General features: G+C 34.8%; 1 protein-coding gene across 7 annotated transcripts in view; it reads right to left on the bottom strand.

Annotated features, from left to right (window-relative positions):
* Positions 1 to 2725: 2725 nt before the first annotated feature.
* Positions 2726 to 19616, bottom strand: part of PPM1B (protein phosphatase, Mg2+/Mn2+ dependent 1B) — an 88588-nt gene continuing 71697 nt past the window's right edge. For 4 of the 7 annotated variants that reach the window (XM_038551179.1, XM_038551180.1, XM_038551178.1 and 1 more), the window contains one exon: positions 14986 to 16051. In XM_038551179.1, the coding sequence (XP_038407107.1) occupies positions 15746 to 16051 (306 nt within the window). In that variant the 3' untranslated portion in view covers positions 14986 to 15745. The other 3 variants (XM_038551183.1, XM_038551184.1, XM_038551181.1) reach the window with 3 other exon arrangements.

Genomic DNA, 19616 nt, shown 5'->3' with positions numbered 1-19616 from the left:
GGACTAGGGAGGGACCAGCCACAACATCAAAAAGAGAAAAGGTCATTCCAATTTTGAGGACAGGCCCAAAATGATGGCAACTTGAAACTGATCTCAGGGAAGATCCTTCTAGCGTTTTCTAATTCTTTAGGAGAGACCATCACTCACTCTGAATCAACAGGTGTGACTCCAAACTTTTAGGGGCAGTTACTTGACTAACATTTGGGAAATGCAGGACTTCTGCAAGGAATGTAAACTCCAACAATATCCTCTGTAACCTTGGAGAGATATGGACTGCAGCAAATCACTACATCCTTACTAACGGGTGTTGATTGATCCCTTGGCCAACCTGTATCTGACTGCAAAGTTTTGGAGGCCTACGATAGATCACTATCCTCAGACTTGTTTCATTCAATATACAAGGTTTAACATATGAAATTTTGGAGTGATCAGAAAAAGATAGCAAATTGATCTTACATGGATCCAAAAACATCTAAAAAGGTTAATGAATCAAACAAAAGAAAACTTAATAAATGTAGGTCCTGCAAAGTAGGTTAATAAACAAAACACCAACTACACAGTGTGGGATGAGGGGAAATTGTTTAACAGCAGTAAAAATCGTTAACCTTTGAAGACTCACACAATATCATGTGAGTGTCAGAAAAGCTAGTCCATCATTTGGGTGCTAAATAGATGAAGAGTATTAACTACACAAAGGAATGACAGCTCTGCTACTTATGTTAGCTCTGGGTTGAGCACTTTCAGAAAGACACAGAAAACTAGAGCATTTGCACAAAAGGGTCTTGAATGGTAAAGACAACAGAAGCCAGGACATATGATGAGTGAACTGGTGATAGAAAAGAGTAAAGGCTAGGAGTCGTCACAGTAGCTGCTGTTAAATGTTTGGTCTTGAGCTAATACGACAAATGAAGGAGGAAACCACCAACTGGGGACCAGGAGAGCTGCCCAAAATGAAAGATTTTGGTTCCTGGAGGGTCAGATGAGAGGCTGCTAAATGTCTTTTTCCAACTTTGAAATTCCATAAATATATAAAGATCTGACCAGCTACAAAATTTATTACTCTGTTTTTGAAGAGCACACAAATGACAATTCTTCAGAGCTACTATGTTAAAACTTTTGAGGACATAAACTACAAATCATTCAGAATTTGCTTTTTTTGGCCACTTTTATCTCTCAAATGGACAAACATTCGTGTGTGTTCCTCTAGTTTTACTGAGATACAACTGAAATGTGTGTGCTGTTTTTTGATGTGAAATCAGTCTAGAAAATGTAATCTATTTTGCCTCCCTCCCATTCACCCCTAGAGTTAAAGCAATTAGCATCATATAAATTTTTCATGGTCTACTTCTTTAGTCTAGTCTACTACAGTATAATGCTGTAATGGGGAATATTCCATCTTACCTGTTATATTCATGCATGTTCCACCCTGAAAATGCAAAAAGCCCTAAAAAAATCATACATACAATACAAACGTGGATTATTAGAAGGGAATTCCTTCCTTTTCAAAGACAATTTTACATGGCCAATCTTCCAGGTACATTTAACTTACAGTTTTATTGATATAATTTAGGTTACCCCTAACGACCTGGAAATGTGTGGTATGCTATAAACCTAATTCTAACCAATTCCAATTTTGTCTTAAAGGTAGGTCTTAGTACATTACATGCAAGCTCTAGAAATACCTACTACGTAGCTGAGATTGCCATAAGCCTTATTTCAATATTCACTCTCAGATATTATGCAAAACATGAATAAATCCATGGAATACACTCAAGATATCTGTGACTCCACATACTACATCACAGAATTATCCAGAGACCAAAACATCAAACTTTTCCATGGTCTCCCTAAAAGAAATAATCTGCTGTCTTTCAAAATTTTGCTTTATTACTTCCTAGAATATTTATAGCAGTTCTTTGGAAAAGCAAGAATTAAATTTGGCAGCCTTTGTGCTCAAGGACCAAACATGGGTTATTTATCATTCTTTTTTGCAGCTTTCGGTCTGGGAGTGGACAATCTCTCAGAGAGGGAATGTATATAGTTACTGTATAGTTCTAGTCATTTACTACTGTTATATAAAAGTTAACAAATGGAATTATAATAAAAGGCACAAGAGGGGAGTTTGCTTAGGTGATATGTCATTCAAAAGTACAGTTTTTTGGCCACTGCGAAAGTATTTTCCAGAAAATATCTGAGCTGGTGTCTTGTGTGACCAAGATATCCACTACCTTCTATATTCTTAAACAGAAGTCTTTGACGTGATCTAAACTAGTTTAAAAAGTGTCTAATCTAAGGGAGTTATTAAAATTTGTATTCATGTAGAACAAGCTGGTTACAAACTTACTTTCCTTTCTGTTGACTCTAAACACTGAGCCTCATTTCGGAAGAGATCTGGACATCACAAATACCAGAATCAAAGAAAGATGTTCTTACATGAACATTTAGGAACCTAGTAACTTCTCATTTAAATGGTGCTTTTAGGAGAAGGGAAACAAGCATGACAGATTAAAGTCTGCCTCTAACCATGAGAATCCCTGGAATAAAATCAAAATATTTCCCCAAAGACACAGGTGTTTATCACAGGGACAGAGAATATGCAATTTTGAAAGGTGCAGTGAAAGTTTTTCTCTGCCTCTGTTAACGGACTTTAAGATTACAGGTTAATAGCAGTATAAATAACACAATTAGATAATGTGGGGTTCATTTTTCTTTCAGATTAAAAAAAAAACAAAACCAAAAACCTTCATGTCCTTGTACTTTTAGGGGCTTGGAAGGTCTGCAGCCACTGCCCTTCTTGTCACCAGAGCCCTCGGCGGCTTTACAAATGGACATGCCCGAGACTGCCATCTGGTGGAAATGATAGAAATTGAAATGATTTTGTTGTAAGTGATTAAGTCCTTTCCTACAAAGAATGTATGAATTAAAAATATATTGGGGGAGAATGGTTTATTCATAACAGCAATAAGAACTCTAAAATAATAAGGAATTAACTGAAGAAATGCATCATGCATATAGAGAAACTATAAAACTTTACTGGGGGGCATAAAAACACTCATATAAATAGTAAGATACAGCATTTTCCTGGCTTGGAGCTCTTATCTGTTCAAGATATCAATGACCCCTCCCTCCAATTAATCTAAGCATATAACAATTCAACACTAACAAGATTTTTATTTGGCAGGGAAATCTTGGCCAAAATATTCAAAAGTTCATTTGGAGGAATAAGCATTCGATTTTTCTAAGAGTAATAAGGGAGCACTTTCCCTACCAGATAATAAAACATATAATAAAACTACGATACTTAAGATGACATAGTGATACATAATACAAAGCAATGAAATAGAATGCCCATAAAAACACAAGTGAATACTAGAACATATAGTAAAAGGGCATTTTCAAATAAATAAGAAAAGACTGGCTTATGTATTAGCTGGTATACGGGGATAATGGAAAATATACTAGATTTTCACCATGGTGTAATACCCCAAAGTAAGTTTGACTAGTATTACGTATTTATAATAAAACCAAAGTCATAAATAAAAATATATGTAAATATTTACTTACTCAGAATGTGAAAAGATTGTCTAAGTATACAACTGAAGGTTCAAACTGTTAAAGAAAATAATAAAATTCTAAAACTTTTGAAGTTTACTTATTTATTTTAATCTCTACAGCCAACATGGGGCCCAAACTCGCAGCCCTGAGATCAAGAGCCACATGCTCTTCTGACTGAGCCAGCCAGGTGTCCCAAATTCTAATGCTATTGAATATAAATAACCAAGCCAACACTTCTCAAAACTCATCAAATTAAACATCTAAGGTCTTTGCAGTTTACTGTATGTAAATTTTACTTCTTCAAAAAAGTAAAATAAAAAATAAATCCCACTATATATTTCAAATGGCGTATGGAGGATAAAAGAATTATTTAGTATTTTTGACCAAAGAGAGCTATCTAATACTCTTCAGAGCATTTTAGCTCTCACCTGTGCCTCTCCAATCATAGCAGAAAGACTTTATTCTTACTGTAAAAAACTGGCACCAAAACAATATTACTGTGTAAGAAAAAACACAAAGTATCATGGCATACGATTTTTTTTGGGGGAAAAATAAACCCATGTTATTGAGTTTGTAGTTTTTCAGGAATTGGGTCATTTCCATATTGTTAGATGTGCTTTGTTCTTAGTCCTATCCCCAATATCCTTATTTAAAAAGACAAATAATAAAATAATAAGTCATGGCATATTTGAAAGAATAGTTGATTTCCTGAATATATAAAGAGCTCTCACAAATCAATAAATGATAACTGTATTAGCAGATAATAAGCAACATATCAAACAGGCTTTAATAAAAGATGATTAAAAAACTAGCCAAAATAGGAGAAAAACTGTTCAATGTCATTAGGAATCAAATAATTTGAGAATTAAATAAAAAAATCATAAATTACAATAAACCTACCAGATTGGTAATGTACAACACTTGAGAGAAAGCAAAAGATACAGACATTTTGTATGTTAGGATTATAAATTGGTATCCCTTCCCAATGTATTTTTTAATTCAAAACTTTATAAAAAATTAAAACATATAGAAAATTACAGAAAAGAATATAAGATACCCTTACCTATCACCCAGATTTAACCCATGTTAACATTTTTGGTTTTTGAGGGTTGGGGGGTGGAAATAAATATCTCACACTTTGCAGTGTTTCTGAATAAACTGCCCTAAATTAATGTTATCATTCCCATGCATGTTTTATAATTATTTACCTATAAATTATATAACATGTTCCCTCATCCCTCAACTCTTAAGATTCCATTATTTTTGGTACCACTTTTAATGTATACTTAAGAAAAAAATGAAACTATAAAATGATGCTTTAATATCACTTATGATTATTTTATACTTATTACAATACGATTGGTTTTGTTTTTGAAGTAGGCTCTACCCCAATGTGGGGTTAAACTCAGGACCTTAAGGTCAAGAGTCATATGCTCCACTGACTGAGCCAGCCAGGTGCCCTGTAACAGGTTTTTAAGACAGACTTTTTACAAGTCCTGTCATTTCTGTTTTGCTTACACTATAACTTTGCTTCTATGTTAAATCGTATGTAATCATTTTAAAGACATTTTAAACGGCATTAGACTTAACACATGTAGCCCCAACCATATGCAAAGCTCAATCATGGAACTGAAATATGAATCACTATTACCAAGCAGGAGCAGCTGTGCCTAGCCAATGAAATTGTAGATGCCACTGACCTAAGATGCTTCTCAATTGCAAAGAAATTAAAATATGAAAAAGTACATTTTGGAATATATTTTGGAGATCAAAGCTGTTAAATGACATCCTTGCAGAACTTGCTGATTCTCTCAACATTATGTTTTTAGAGTATTAAGAGGGCTGACTGCCTAAGGAAGAAAAGCCAATAGCACCTAGCTGCTGCTGGAGCAGAGGATCCTCAGCCCAGCTTCTCCAGCGTTTTCAGTAACCACCCAAGGAAAAACTGTTTTGTGCTAATGGGTACTAACTAGTAGGCTAAGTTATTCCTCCTTGCCAACATCTGCCTCAAATCAGGAACGTGGTCTCAAGACAGTCACTTCAAAGGCCCAGAAATTCAGTCATCAGGGGAGCATAAGGTGCATGAATGATACAATTGCCTTAGGGCCAAAAAATTCAGTAACCTAGAAAAATATACAATGCAAGATTTAAAAGAAACTAATGGGAAAACCATGAGGAACCATATCAGATTTTAAATAAAGATAGAATCACTATCACAGACTTTTTCATTTGCCTTGGAATCCAACATTAGCAGGCAGGGCTCTGTTACCGGTTCAGCCAGACTTACAGGGGAAGGCAGGGGGTTTAGAGCAATCAAGGCACCGCACACTAGCTTCACATGTAAATGTGCAACAGAAACAAAGTAATTTTCATAGGTAGGGTGAAGAATTTTCAATACAAGCTGCCAAAATGAATGCAGGCTGCTAAGAAGCAGAGAGTGGGGCTTATTAATTGCATTTTTATTAAAAGGAACAAAGGTTATGAAAGATGAAGGTATTAGATGATTACCTGTCAGGTATTAGCATTTACAAGGCCACAGTTAATTAAAATGGTGGGATATTTTACAGGATTAGACAAAAGGCAATAGAAGAGGATGGAGAAATGAGAAATGGATCACATGTAAGAAATTGGTATGTGACAGGGCTGGCATTGCGCTGGCACAATTAGCTAGCGGAATGCAAAAAATTGGATCTCTGCCTCTATACCGTAAAAACCAGTAAACTCAAGATGGATTAAAATCCTAAATATATGTGCTTGGGAGGAAGGATGAATACTTTTTTTTTTTTAATATTTATTTATGAGAGAGAGAGAGAGAGAGAGAGAGAGAATGAAAGATAGAGAGACAGGCAGAGGGAGAAGCAGGATCCATGCTGGGAGCCCGACGTGGGACTCAATCCCAGGTCTCCAGGATCACGCCCTGGGCCGAAGGCAGCGCCAAACCGCTGAGCCACTGGGCTGCCCAGGATGAATACTTTAAGAGAGAGAATATATGAACTTGAGATGGCAAGGATTCCTTGAACAAGAAAGACAATAGTACAAACTGTAGAAGACTGATTTATGAATAACAAAAGACCCCATATACAAAGCATAAAAAAAGGCTAGGTTTTGCAACACATATAAACAAAGGATTAGCATCAAGACTATTTAGAAAAAAACTACAGATAAATGAAAAAGTGGCAAACCAAAAAGAAAAATGAGCAAAGGATATAAGCAATCATTTCAGAGGAAATTCAAATAGTCATACAGAGAGAAAATGAGGTTTGCCTCATAGGTAACCAAATATGCAAATTAAGACATACTATTTCATGTTCACCTAACCAACAAGTGTAAAATCCAACAGTATCAGCATTAAATTATGGAAAATGGACAGAGAAATAGGAATTTTTGTACATTTCTCATGGAAGTGTAGACTAATAAACCTTTAGTATAATGCATTTGCAACATTATCTTGAAGGTATGCATACCTAATAACGTAGTAATTTTATTTCTAGGCAAAGCACTGGTACATGTACTCAAAGGACGCATGCCAGGGTGCCCACCGCCATCAGTTTTTTTAAGTTGCATATCATCTAAATATCCCTCAGTGGGGAAAGGGATACATTGTGGTGCAGTCATAAGAAGGATTATACCAGTTTATTTTTTGTTTAACCATTAGCTTGTTTTATAGAAGAGGGGATGTAGAGGTAATAACATGAGCAGATAAATTCAAACCTGAGGCCTGAGAATAACACCCTTTCCTTCCCATAATACCACCCCCCAACCCCCCACCAAAATCAAAACTGACCAAACATGGTGGGTGGACATGTGGGGGAAGGGGTAATGAGGTGGCTGACTCCTGGTGGTGGGTGATCCTGATCCTTGGTGCAACTCCATTCCCCTTTCCCACCTTCTAAATAGGTGAATCTTAATACTTGGGGGTAACAAGCCAAAACCTGTAAACATCATTCATAGTGCAACCAACACTCTTCTGAGTTTCCTGCCTTGTAAAGGTATGTGCTGTTTAGTTTCATTCACCAAGTCGTATATATACTCTGAAGCTAGTGGTCTTTAAAAAAAATTTTTTAATAAATTTTTAATTATTTATGATAGTCAGAGAGAGAGAGAGAGAGAGAGAGAGAGAGGCAGAGACACAGGCAGAGGGAGAAGCAGGCTCCATGCACCGGGAGCCCGATGTGGGCCGACGTGGGATTCAATCCTCGGTCTTCAGGATCGCGCCCTGGGCCAAAGGCAGGCGCCAAACCGCTGCGCCACCCAGGGATCCCAGTCTTTAAACTTTTCAAAATCATTAAGCCTTAAATCAAATCTTAGATGGAATCTCAAGTAACACAGAAAAAAGCAGAACTGCTCTGGAGGTTGAAAAAATGGTACCCTTGTAATTATAACACTTTAGTGAATTTGGACTACATGAAAATTCTTAAGACTATTAGTTTATTTTGGGGTCATATATAATTTTAAAATGCGAACTCTTCATAAAATGTTTTTCAGTTCCTAAAGAACCTGCAATTCCAGAATAAAATCCAGTTACTCTCAATGTGGGAGTGCACTCCAACAGCATCAAAGTTCTGTAATGATCGCCAGTCCTACCTAAGACTAATTTCAATACCAATTATTAAATGAGTATTTAAAAAAAAAACAATAAAAAATAAAAATAAATATATATGAGTATTTAAAATAAACTTTATACTATATCCATTGACTTAGAAGATGCTTACGCTTAGGCAAAATCTATGAAAATAAACTCCACAATCCTCTTGAATCATGTCACTGTGGAGTTTTGAAAAAATAAATTGCACCTCGTTTTCAAGATTTAAGGAAACAGAAACTCCTTCTCATAGTAGCACAAATGAAAATAAAATGACCCAGAAGAGTGCAAGAAGGTTATCAGACCCTTTTATTAGAATAATTCTTGGATTGTACTGGTCCTCTTCACTTCAAATACATGCCCAAGTATTTTCATTAGAGGTAGATATGAGATAGTATGTAAAATATTAGATGAGAAAGAAAATGAGAAATGTAAAAATGCGTTTGTTGTACAGATTTAATTACTCAAGAAATCATTCTTGCCATTATAGGCTAGGTTTATTAGTCAAGGGGGAAGAAAAATCCCAACACTTTGATTCCACCCATATTTGAAAGGTATGGGGTTTTGCTCCACCAGAGTTGTGAATATGAGGTGGAGAACCTCATAATACCGAGATCGTGTACCCCTCATTCCTCAACTAGAAGAGCACAGCTACCACTTAAGTTTGAACAGGAAATGATGTATTTAAGTTAACAGAAGTGTGTGTCAGGTAGAATTAAACTAAAACAAGACAAGGGGTGGAGGAGAAGAGAACACAGCCAGGAAAACCAGCAAGAAGAGAGAACCAGAAGTAATGCAGTCGCAGCCTGAAAAGAAACTGTAGCAGTAGCTACACTGGTTTACTTCTAGACCACAAGGTTAACATATATAAACCAAAACAATGGGCAAAAAATAAACACTTGCTTAGCACTTTCATTAAAGCTTACAGAAAAACTCCCAAAATTGAATAGAAAAATCTTAAAGCAATGGAACATAGAAAACAACGCAAATCAAATCATTATAATGCCCACTAAGAATCAATTTACAAGAGCAATTAACTCTGCAAATTTCTCTGAAATAACTTAAATTCTCGTCGTAATGATAATTACATTAGTATTTGGCTATTTTACAACTATAATGGATTGTCTGCATTGTGCATTGTGTTAACGTGAAAAAAATCACAGTATACGATTCTTTACTAGTCAGCCACCCAAAACAAAATGTATTCTAAAATCTTTTATCAAATGCTTCCCTTTATTAGTTAAATCAGATTATCTTCAGAACACAAATCAAGGCAAATTTAAAGAGAAATTGTGAATTTGAGAAGTCACTGAAAAATGGGATCTAAATTCAAGACAAGAAAGTATGATTTGGCTAGCAAAAGAAAATTCAATAGACAAGTTCCGGTTAATTTCTGTGACTGAAGCTGAATAAAAACCCAGTTTAACTCCAGCAACTCTGGTTTGATTGCCTACTTTCCCACATCCAGAAAGCATACACATTTGTTTTCTGATGACCAATTTGTTGTCTGAAAACAAAAATGCTGTTCATAACATCAAAATACTTATTTACGCATGGTCTCATTCCATCAAGTATTTCAGGTAGTTTAGTTTGGAATATAAACCAAATTTCTAATTTCTGGCTCAAAATGTTGGGCTAACAATATAGAACCACCTCTCCCCAGCTGATACCATTTCACTGGTCATTAAGATATTTTGAAGCCTGACGAGGTGGGGGATGGGGAGGAGACCTCAGAGAGCATGGTGGTACCATCTCTTTTCACATAGAAGATTGATCCATTATACGCAAACCTCATCTTAGTTTTAAATTTTGCTAGTTTCAAAATAAATAAATAAATAAATTTTGCTAGTTTCTTATGAAGACCAAGTGTCTAGTAGGTGACCGGAGAGCCTGCCAAGCACTATGTAAAGATATCAAAACCCAAATGGATCCCCCACATCTGAAAACAAAATTGACGTAAGGACTTAAGGAGAATTCAGAGCTGCAGTTGCTTTTAACACATTTAAAACAAAAAGCTCAAGTAGTAAGTGTTTTAATTACCAAGCCTTCTAATTGGGCAAGAAACATGGGACAGAAATCATGAGTTTATTTTTTTAAAAACACCTCCATGGCAACGTTACTCAAATCTCGGATGTTCAGCAAATTGAAAAATCTAACAGAGAAACCTCAGCATAAAAGCCTGATATGTTTGCTGCCATGGTCATTAAAAAAAGAAAGTCCTATCTTTATCTGGCCAACGCAATGTGACATCTCAATTGTGGCAAAACGATTTTATTGGAAATGACACAAATCTAGAGTCATTGAAGACATTCTGAAAGCCTAAAGTGATCTGAATACATGCAATAGGAGAACCAAACTCTCCTCTTAAGTATGACCTCAAAATAGGAATTTCCCAAGTTGAAACCTATCAGAGGAGTTTCCTGCCAAAATACCAAATTAAAGATTCCACCTTTTCTTGTTAAGTAGCACAGTGGCCACAGTCACCATCTCCTCGGAGCCCCCCCAAAGTAATTTTTATGTGAGATTAACACGTCGTTAAGGTTCACTTACTGTGAACACTGTGATGTTTGGAATAAATGAACACATGATGCCACCGCCCCAGTGGACAGGGCAACAATTGTGAAAGTCGCAGCATGCCAGGGAGCCTTGCAAGGAGGTCTATTAAGTCAGAACTATTAACTATTTCCTAATAATTATTCTTTTCGACATACTGACACTTACACGTGCAAAAGAAGTAAGTGGTAAAACTGCAGGTACCTGGTTGTGAATCAAGACAAACTAATTAGCTGCTCCTGTAACTTCATGCCACGCTCAGAGAAAAGGGGAGAAAAGCCAGTTTCAGTGAACAGTGTCCCTGATTAAGCAGTAAAAGTTTTTATTACACCTGTCCTTGAATACACGTTTTTAATATCCTAGATGACGACACGGGCAGTACTGTTTCTACGGCATGCAGAAGTGGGATGGCTGTCGCTTGTGCTAGCAAGCTGTGTGCTCAACTAGCCACTTTCATGGAGACCACTTCTACTCAAAAGAATGATTGACAGACTACAGTTATTCAGCAGACATTTTCTTGGAAATAAATGAAGTAAGCCTGTCACTCAAAGAAAACAACTGACAATATTTGTTGCCAGTGACAAAATCTCACCTTTCAAATGAAAATTAGAATTTCGAAAAATCTGTATCCATTGCCGTGAGCTTGACAGCGTCCCAATACTCAAAAAGATTTTTTTCTGATGAGATCGGATATATTAACAAAAAATTTTAAACACTGCATAATAATGTGTCAATATTCTAAAGAACCGCATAATTCAATGAACCAGTATTTTTCCAAAGATACAATGCATGATGTTACCAAATCATACCAAAATAGGGCATCCATTCAAAACTCCAAGATAGATCAAATGCGTTTTAATGTAAGAGAGTACAAGTTGACTGATAAAGTTTTGAATTTCACATTGCACCTAACCTTCCAGAAACTACCAGATCGAAAGTTTTAATCATGTATCAAATAGAATATCCACAATAACCCGAAGCTATTAAAATCCCCATTACCAAATAATGTATTTCTGTGAGGCCAGAATTCTTTATATACTTCCAACAAAAGGCCACATTGCAACAAAATGAATGCAAGGGTATAAAAATTCAGTCCAACATGAGGGTTTACAAAAACAAAAATGAGTGCTACCTGTCACACTAAATTTAAATTCGGAAAATAATTATTTTTCATAAAACAATGCTATTTATGTTAATAGACAATGGTTTCATTTTTTAATGAATTAAAATAGTATGTAAAATTTCTTGGCTTTCATTTCTAATGCGATATAAAATAACAAAACCCATAAAAGCAAGGTTCTTGGCGATCTTTAATCTTTAGAAATATAAATGGAAAGAACATAAGTAGGTCTTAAGACTAAAATTTTTTGAAAAGAGCTGGGCTATAAAATTCAGATTAGTCAAGACTAGTTCAGGTTTTTCTTTTGCTAATTCACACATTATTTGTATTTCAAGGGCCACTAACCACCACCTGAAAAAGATTTTTCGGAAATGGCATAAAGAGTAGTTTCAGAGCAAAGAAGCGGTTAAATTAGCAACGTCCTACACAGTTTGGTTAATTCCTCTACATGTTCTGTATGAAAAGTTTCACATAAAATATTCCAATGATGTAAAATGTTTAAAAGTAACATTCAAAACTGGACTTTTAAAAATCATACCAAATAGTAATATGTCACACTGTTTTTATCAATTCTTTATTTAGGTAACAAGTTGGTTATGTTCACTGCATTGTATGAAACATCACAATACCATACTGGAAAGGTACTATCAGTACAGGGTTGGATCAGAGTGGACAGTTTGAACAATAAACCATTTTGCATTCTTCATTCCCTATCTTTTTACAACCCCCCAAACCCAGTAAAGGGACAGATAGCTTTTAAACATCATCATGTAAAGCACTTTAACTTACAAGGCTAAAATCTAAAGAATAAATAAAATATATTGTGGCAATAATTCCTTTTAGACCAAAAAATCAGGTGCACAATAAATCAAATGATCAGGAAAGCTGTCTGTATTCAAACGTGTGGCTCTCCAGAAACAGCTTCAGGAAAATGTTACAGAAAATATCATGAATTCCATTTCACACAGGACCAGGTGATGACTCATTTTAACTACACACAAGGGCAATTACATCCTGCTGAAACACAATTTAAACATATAGGAAAATGTTTACAAAGCATCCACAACATGTAAACCATGTACAAATGGATACATTCATTGCTTCCCCTACCCCAATAGCTTCTTTTCGATAAATATTTTACTCTTCATGTTCGGCATTAATTGGATTTACTACATGCAAAACTCAAGAGAATTCAAGGTTATTGTAAAAATAGAATTAAAATAATAATCTTCAAGTACCTTATGTGACAGCCACTCTGTACCGTGCCCAATGTTATAAAATGAAAGGTTACTGAACCCATGAAAATATCTCTGTAATATTTCCTTAGATCTAAAATAGATAATTTTAAATGTATTTATAGTCATTTCAATGTGATATTCTGAGCTTTTAAAAGAACGTAAACAATTAAAAATTATACCAAATTACACACAAAACTTTATCTTAAAAGCTGAAAAATTAAAACTATAGAAACCCACATGTAAAACAAAAAATCACAATTTACATTATAAAGGCAAATCTCATCATTTAAAAAAATTTGCAGCAGTGAGATGTCAAAGCAAATTATAAATAGCCATAAATTAATCCATTTGGTTTCAAAAGATTTTCTAGTGAGAGTTGAAGGATGTAGTAGATACATGCATAAAATTTGTAAGGGTTTATAATATTATTGCCAAATACACTTTATCTTGAAAAGCAGGCAACGTTACAATTTGGACATTATTGGAAAACCCAGTTCGGTAATACAGGTAAAATTAGAAAAAAATTAAATAACAATTAATAATAAATATATATCCTATAGTAAATTGCTCAAAGGAAATTTCAAGCCACAGAGCTGCAAAAGGCTTCCAACTTGGTGAACTGAGAAAGGAACATCCCATACAATTCTTTACTCTTACATGCTTATATGTTGTGTGTCTTGTCTAAAAAACAGAAAAAAACAAAAACAAAAACAAAACAAAACAAAAACGTAATGTATCTTCAGAGTACAGCTAACTATATTCCCATGCACCTCAGGCAGAGTTTGTTATTTGTGGTGAAATAACTCCGTTGGTTCCTACGGCCCAAAGTTCAATACAGATGTAACCAGTATGCCTGAGGTTGGCAAAAAATACTGTAGTACAGGCAATGCTACAAGTGGCAATTATCAGAAAACACAAATATGAACAAATGATGGGAAATGCTAATGATTTTCTGCTCATATCATAAAACGTTGGGAATCCACAAGAATATTTTTCCCTTGTATTGAAGAAAACTGTGATTAAAAGTTTTTTCCCCCAATTTTCAGAATCAAAAGCATTTTAGAAGGTTTATAAGGCTACCATGGGTCTTCTAGATCTCCAGCACCCTACAGGAAGAGAAAAGGAAGAATATTATTATTATTTACCTACACCACTTCCAGGTTGGATTGAATTTCAAAAGAAAACAAAATTAGATGAACAAATTACCTTCCTTTCTTTGTTTGAAAAGGCACTTTTACAGAGAGGTGTGTGTGGTGTATACTGTGTGTATACACATGGATCTATCTAATACAGATAGATAACTGGTTGGGTTTTTTTCTCCCCTCTCCACCAAATGCCTTCCTCTTTCTCAAACCACTTAAAAATATTCTGGCATTGGAAAAATAGATCAAAACATCAGCTACATCCGAAGATCCAAAGTTTCAACTTAGGGCACCGTAAGTAACTTTAGATATGTGATAAATATAAACATGAAGAAGAAAAGTTAATGTTCTACATTCACAAAATATTTGTTGTAAGAAATATTTTCCCATGTGACTACTAGCTACTTGTATCTTAAAAACCTATTTTAATGAAAACAAAATTCACTATTTAGAATATCCTGTAATTCTTGCATTTCTTAATATCTGATGAATAGTTATAGCAAAGATGACGGGTCTTGCAATCTTTAATGTGCTCATCATGGAAAGTCTCTGACATGACTATGTGTGTCTATACTGGCCACAGATGAATATTTTGTATTACAAAAAGGGGATAAGAAACAATGGATTTGAGAAAGCAAGACTTCTCAAAATGTTTTCTTTTGTTAATGACAAAAGCCAAGTCAAAAGTTTTCTACATTTTCTATCAATATAAATGAATTTCTAATGGGTATTCTTCCAATATACCAAACCTGGTTGTTTAAATTTTTTTTAATTTCAAAATAAGTACAACATGCATAGATTATTCCACATCACATGCTTTATTTGGACTTGAACACTTATAATTTCATTCTAAACACGTGGTTGACATACATTTTGATGTATGTAGTTAGGCTATACAGAATGTACAAACCAAAGCTGTATCAATAATACATAGGTTTTTCAAAAATTAGGTTTCAATAAAGAATACAGAGAAAGGAAAATAACCACACATCCAACAACTCAGAACTTCTAAAAATAAAACTACAGAGATGTAAAGTATAAACAAGTCAAAGAACACACAAATTATCATCCTTGGAAAGAAAAAAAAAATTACAGGCCAGCATCTGCCATTCGTTGAAGAACTAAAGTTACTAAAGAAAACACAAATTTATTACAAAGCTGACTATGAGTGTACTAATATGTAAAATAATATGAAGCAGAATTCTACATTTACAAGTTTTTCCACAATATAATGTCATCTTGCTTATCAGTAATCTCTAATCTTATCTAATATGAAGTTAACTACTGATTCGAATAACTAGTAGCCTCATTTCTGGCATACAATATGAAATGACATAGAATTTTATTAAATTCAAAGTACTATAAATAGTCAATTTTAAACTATCTGATAAAGGTGTATGCAAAGGCCTTCTTAAAAAAACAAGGCTATCTGAAGGTAATAAAACTAGTTTACCAAGATTCAAATAACAAAAACGGTTATATAAATGCATACATTATACTTCCTAAGTAAAAACCATCAAATCAAAGATCACAAAAATATTACCACAAAGTCAAGTCATATTTGTTTACCACTCATCTTTGTCCCTGCATCTTCATTATAGCTGTCTAATTCAGCAAGATCACTTTTTGATTCAGTATGGCTTTCCTGCATTGTCACTGGGTTTCCAGCATCACTGTTCGAAGAAGTAGCTGTGGCAGCTGGTTCAGCAGGGCTTTCTTCTCCCTCTACTTTAGCTAGCCTGTAACTAGTCAGCATCTCCTCCAGAAGTTGTCGGTAGTTTCCCCTATGATTAATTCTCATTTGCCTGAGAGCTTCCACCAATTTTCCCTGTGATCCACTTTCCTCTGCTTCCTCGGAGGCCTTTTTTTGAGATTCAAGACCCCAGTGTCAGTAGACAAACTAGGATATCACATGTATTTCATAACATAGCACAGCAAAACACTCATTTCTCTATCACGAGTAATATAGTCTAAGCATGAGAACATTTCATTAAATAAGTATCAAGTCTTACTTGTGTCAATAAAAGTTTCCACTTGAAATATCAAGTTAATTTTAGCAAATTACCATTAACTAGTTTACATCTTATTTCACACTGGCATTTGAAGCTTCCTCTGAAATTTACTCCACTATTAGAATTCAACAGCAACACAAGCATTTCCTAAAACTGACTTGCTTAACAGAAAAAACAAAAAACAAAAAACAGTAATTGTCTAGAATGATTTAGCACAAAAGGAAATTAGTGTTTAAAGCAATAGGAAAGGACAGAAAAGCAGGCCATTAGAACATTAGTTTCTTCATCCCTGCCACTAAATGATAGGTAAGGAAAAGAGATACAAAATGTAGAATTATATAAATTTAAACTGGATTTTTGGGAAATTTTAATGCTTTTGTGGGTAAAAATTTTATTTACTTTTTGTTCTTACATATCTTAATAAAAACATTTTTAGATCAAATTATTTAAAACATGATAATAAGACATGAACAGGAAACTACCTAATCTTTTTATATTTTGTTAAATTTTGGAAAACTTAGAGGTTTCTACAACAGCAGCTACTTAATCTTGTTAGCAGAACAAGCTCTAACATCGAAGCTGATCACAGTTAAGCTGACAGTCTAAAAGCAAGACAACCTTACATTGTGTGCCTCCTGATGTGATTCATTAGGGAGTGCAGAACCATGTCCTATGTTCTTGCCAAAAATGTTTAATTTAAATCTAATAAAGCAAATTCCCAATTTATAGGAAAATAGGGAGCAGAGGATGGTATTAAAGGACACAAAACAAATCCTACGATCCAGGATGTAGGACATCATATGCAAAGCTGGCTCAGACTCTTCTTTTTCAATGGCAAGGGGAAGAAAAAATGACCTGATTACAAACTTCATTAATATGCTAGATAACAGGCTGACCAGACCATCGTTCAAAATAACTACTATCACAGTCATTCTAGAGACAACTGGGAAAATCTGTACTTGGTACTAGATGATACTCTTAATTTTCACTGGCATGATAACAGTATTATATTATGGTTATGTAGAAAGATGTTCTCTTTTTTTTTTTTCCCAAGGAAGCTCTACGCCCAATGTGGGACTTAAACTCATGACCCCAAGATCAGGAGTTGCATGCTTTACCAACCAAGCCAGCCTGACGCCTCGAAATGTCCACATTTTTAAGAGTGGCATGCCAAAATATGCCAAAATGTCTGCAGTTTGCTATCAAAAGGTTCAGTGAAAAAAAAAAAAAAAAAGAGTAGCATATATATTCACACACACATAAAGAGAGATAAAGCAAGTATGGTACGGTATAATGTTAACAATTGTTGAATCTAGGCAGAAGGTGTATAGGTGCTCCTTACAATCGTTTCAACTTTTCTAGATATTTGGAAGTCTTAATCATAAAATGTTGGGAAAATAACTCAAAAAGGTTACTGATATAGATGATCTGACACAAACTCTTAACCATTTCTGTAGACTGCTATCCTACAACTCAGCAACAAAGAAACAAAAGGAACACAAATATAACCACATTTATTCATGAGACAGACAGAGAGAGAAGCAGGCTCCCTATGGGGAGCCTGATGCTGGACTCAATCCCAGACCCCGGGATCACGGATCACGACCTGAGCCAAAGGCAGACGCTCAACCACTGAGTCACCCAGGCGCCCCTGCCTTATTTTCTTTGAGTTCTCCAATTTTCTACCTAATGTAGATTAACTGTAACTTTTAATTTTTAAATTAAAAAAAAGTTTAATTTATTTGAGTACTCTCTACACCCAACGTGAGGCTCAAACTCTCGACCCTGAGATCAAGAGTCTATGCTATTTGGACTGAGCCAGCCAAGTGTCCCAAATAACTTTTTTTTTTTTTAATTTGCAAAATTTATCATGTGGAGAGAACAATAAAATGTGCTCTTCTGTTAAGATTTTTCTGACTTTTTCTCCCTTACCTTTCCTTCTGTGCTAAATAAATAAACCCACATCCCCAAATCAAGTTTCTCATTTGACTCTATTCAGGAAAGGTTAATAAGATGGAGCAATGAGGTAAAAGCTTGCTCATCATAAACCTTACTGGTCTTTAATCAGGTTTTCCACAAGGAAAATTTCTACTTTACGGTATATCACAAAGAACTTTTAATAGATGGCATAAACACTCTTCCACCTCACTTCCTGCCCTCTCCAACTCAAACCAACAACTCCCCTTTTTATCAAAAAAACAAAAACAAAAACCTTCAATGACAATGAAATAAATTCTGAAGTGTTTATCAATCCTGGTTTCATACCAGGATTGCTTGCGGAGCTTTTAAGATTAAATAGAAATACGTGGGGGCACCTGGGTGGCTCAGTCTGTGTGAGCGTCTGAATCTTGATTTCAGCTCAGGTCAGATCTCTGGGTGCTAAGCGGGGAATCTGCTTGTCCCTCTCTCTGTTCCTCCTCCTGCTTGCACTCTCTCTAAAATAAATAAATGAATAAAATCTTTAAAAATAATTATATAGATACTAAAGTTCTATCAAATGATACTCAGATTCATTGCATTGGGATAAGTTTTTAAAGCCTATCACTTGATTCTGATAGAACCTCCAATATAGACTCGACTTACTTGAACTTACTGATTAAAGGTTGTTATATTGGTTGTATTTCAATTTTGGTGGGTTCAAAAGATAAAGCACCTCTCACTTTTCATCTGACACCTATTATTACAGTAAGTATCTATGTTTCTGTGAATTCTGTAGTAGTGGTAGTTGGGGAGGAATAGCTGCTTTTTACAAAAAACACATTAAAATCAGGCCTATAAATCAAGTTGGGATGAACTTACTATGGCTGGCATCACAGAGCTACTGAACTGAAAAGAACTTGACCTAATAACCACATTTAAAAGTCATTTTATCTCAAAGCAAATTACATTTTCCTACTGTGCTGATAAAAGATGGCTCGGTGAGTCTTCTTCCAGCCATTTCATCTGACTCTTAAAAATACTGTTAAGCTATACTTTTTTTTAACCTGAACCCGTATATACACATCATGTTTACACTTCTTTTATAGCAATTAATTCTACCTTGCAACTGATCATAAGCCTTTTAAATTAGACTGTAAACTCTTTCAGGTAAACAGAATTTCACATTCCTTTCTGTTTCCTCCCTACCACCTAAGAAAGGAAAATTAATGTTTGTGCTTAGAACTTTATGCACATGACCTTGTTAATCCTTATAGGTAGCCTACATAATAGGTACCACAACCCTAATTTTTATAAGTAAAGAAATTTATAGACTGAGACTTAAGTTGGCAGGGTGACAACGCTAGTAGTAAGTGGCATAGCTCAGGTTTCTATACAGGTGTAATTAACATCAGTGTCCCTCCGATGTTCTTTTGAATATGTTATGGTAAGTAACATAGTAAGTTAAGTACCCCATAGTAATAGATACTAAAGAAA

The sequence above is a fragment of the Canis lupus genome, chromosome 10 (genome assembly GCF_011100685.1).
Source record: "Canis lupus familiaris isolate Mischka breed German Shepherd chromosome 10, alternate assembly UU_Cfam_GSD_1.0, whole genome shotgun sequence".
Classification (NCBI taxonomy): domain Eukaryota; kingdom Metazoa; phylum Chordata; class Mammalia; order Carnivora; family Canidae; genus Canis; species Canis lupus.
Note: the sequence above shows the minus strand (reverse complement) of the source record. Positions and strands in the feature narration are given on the sequence as shown.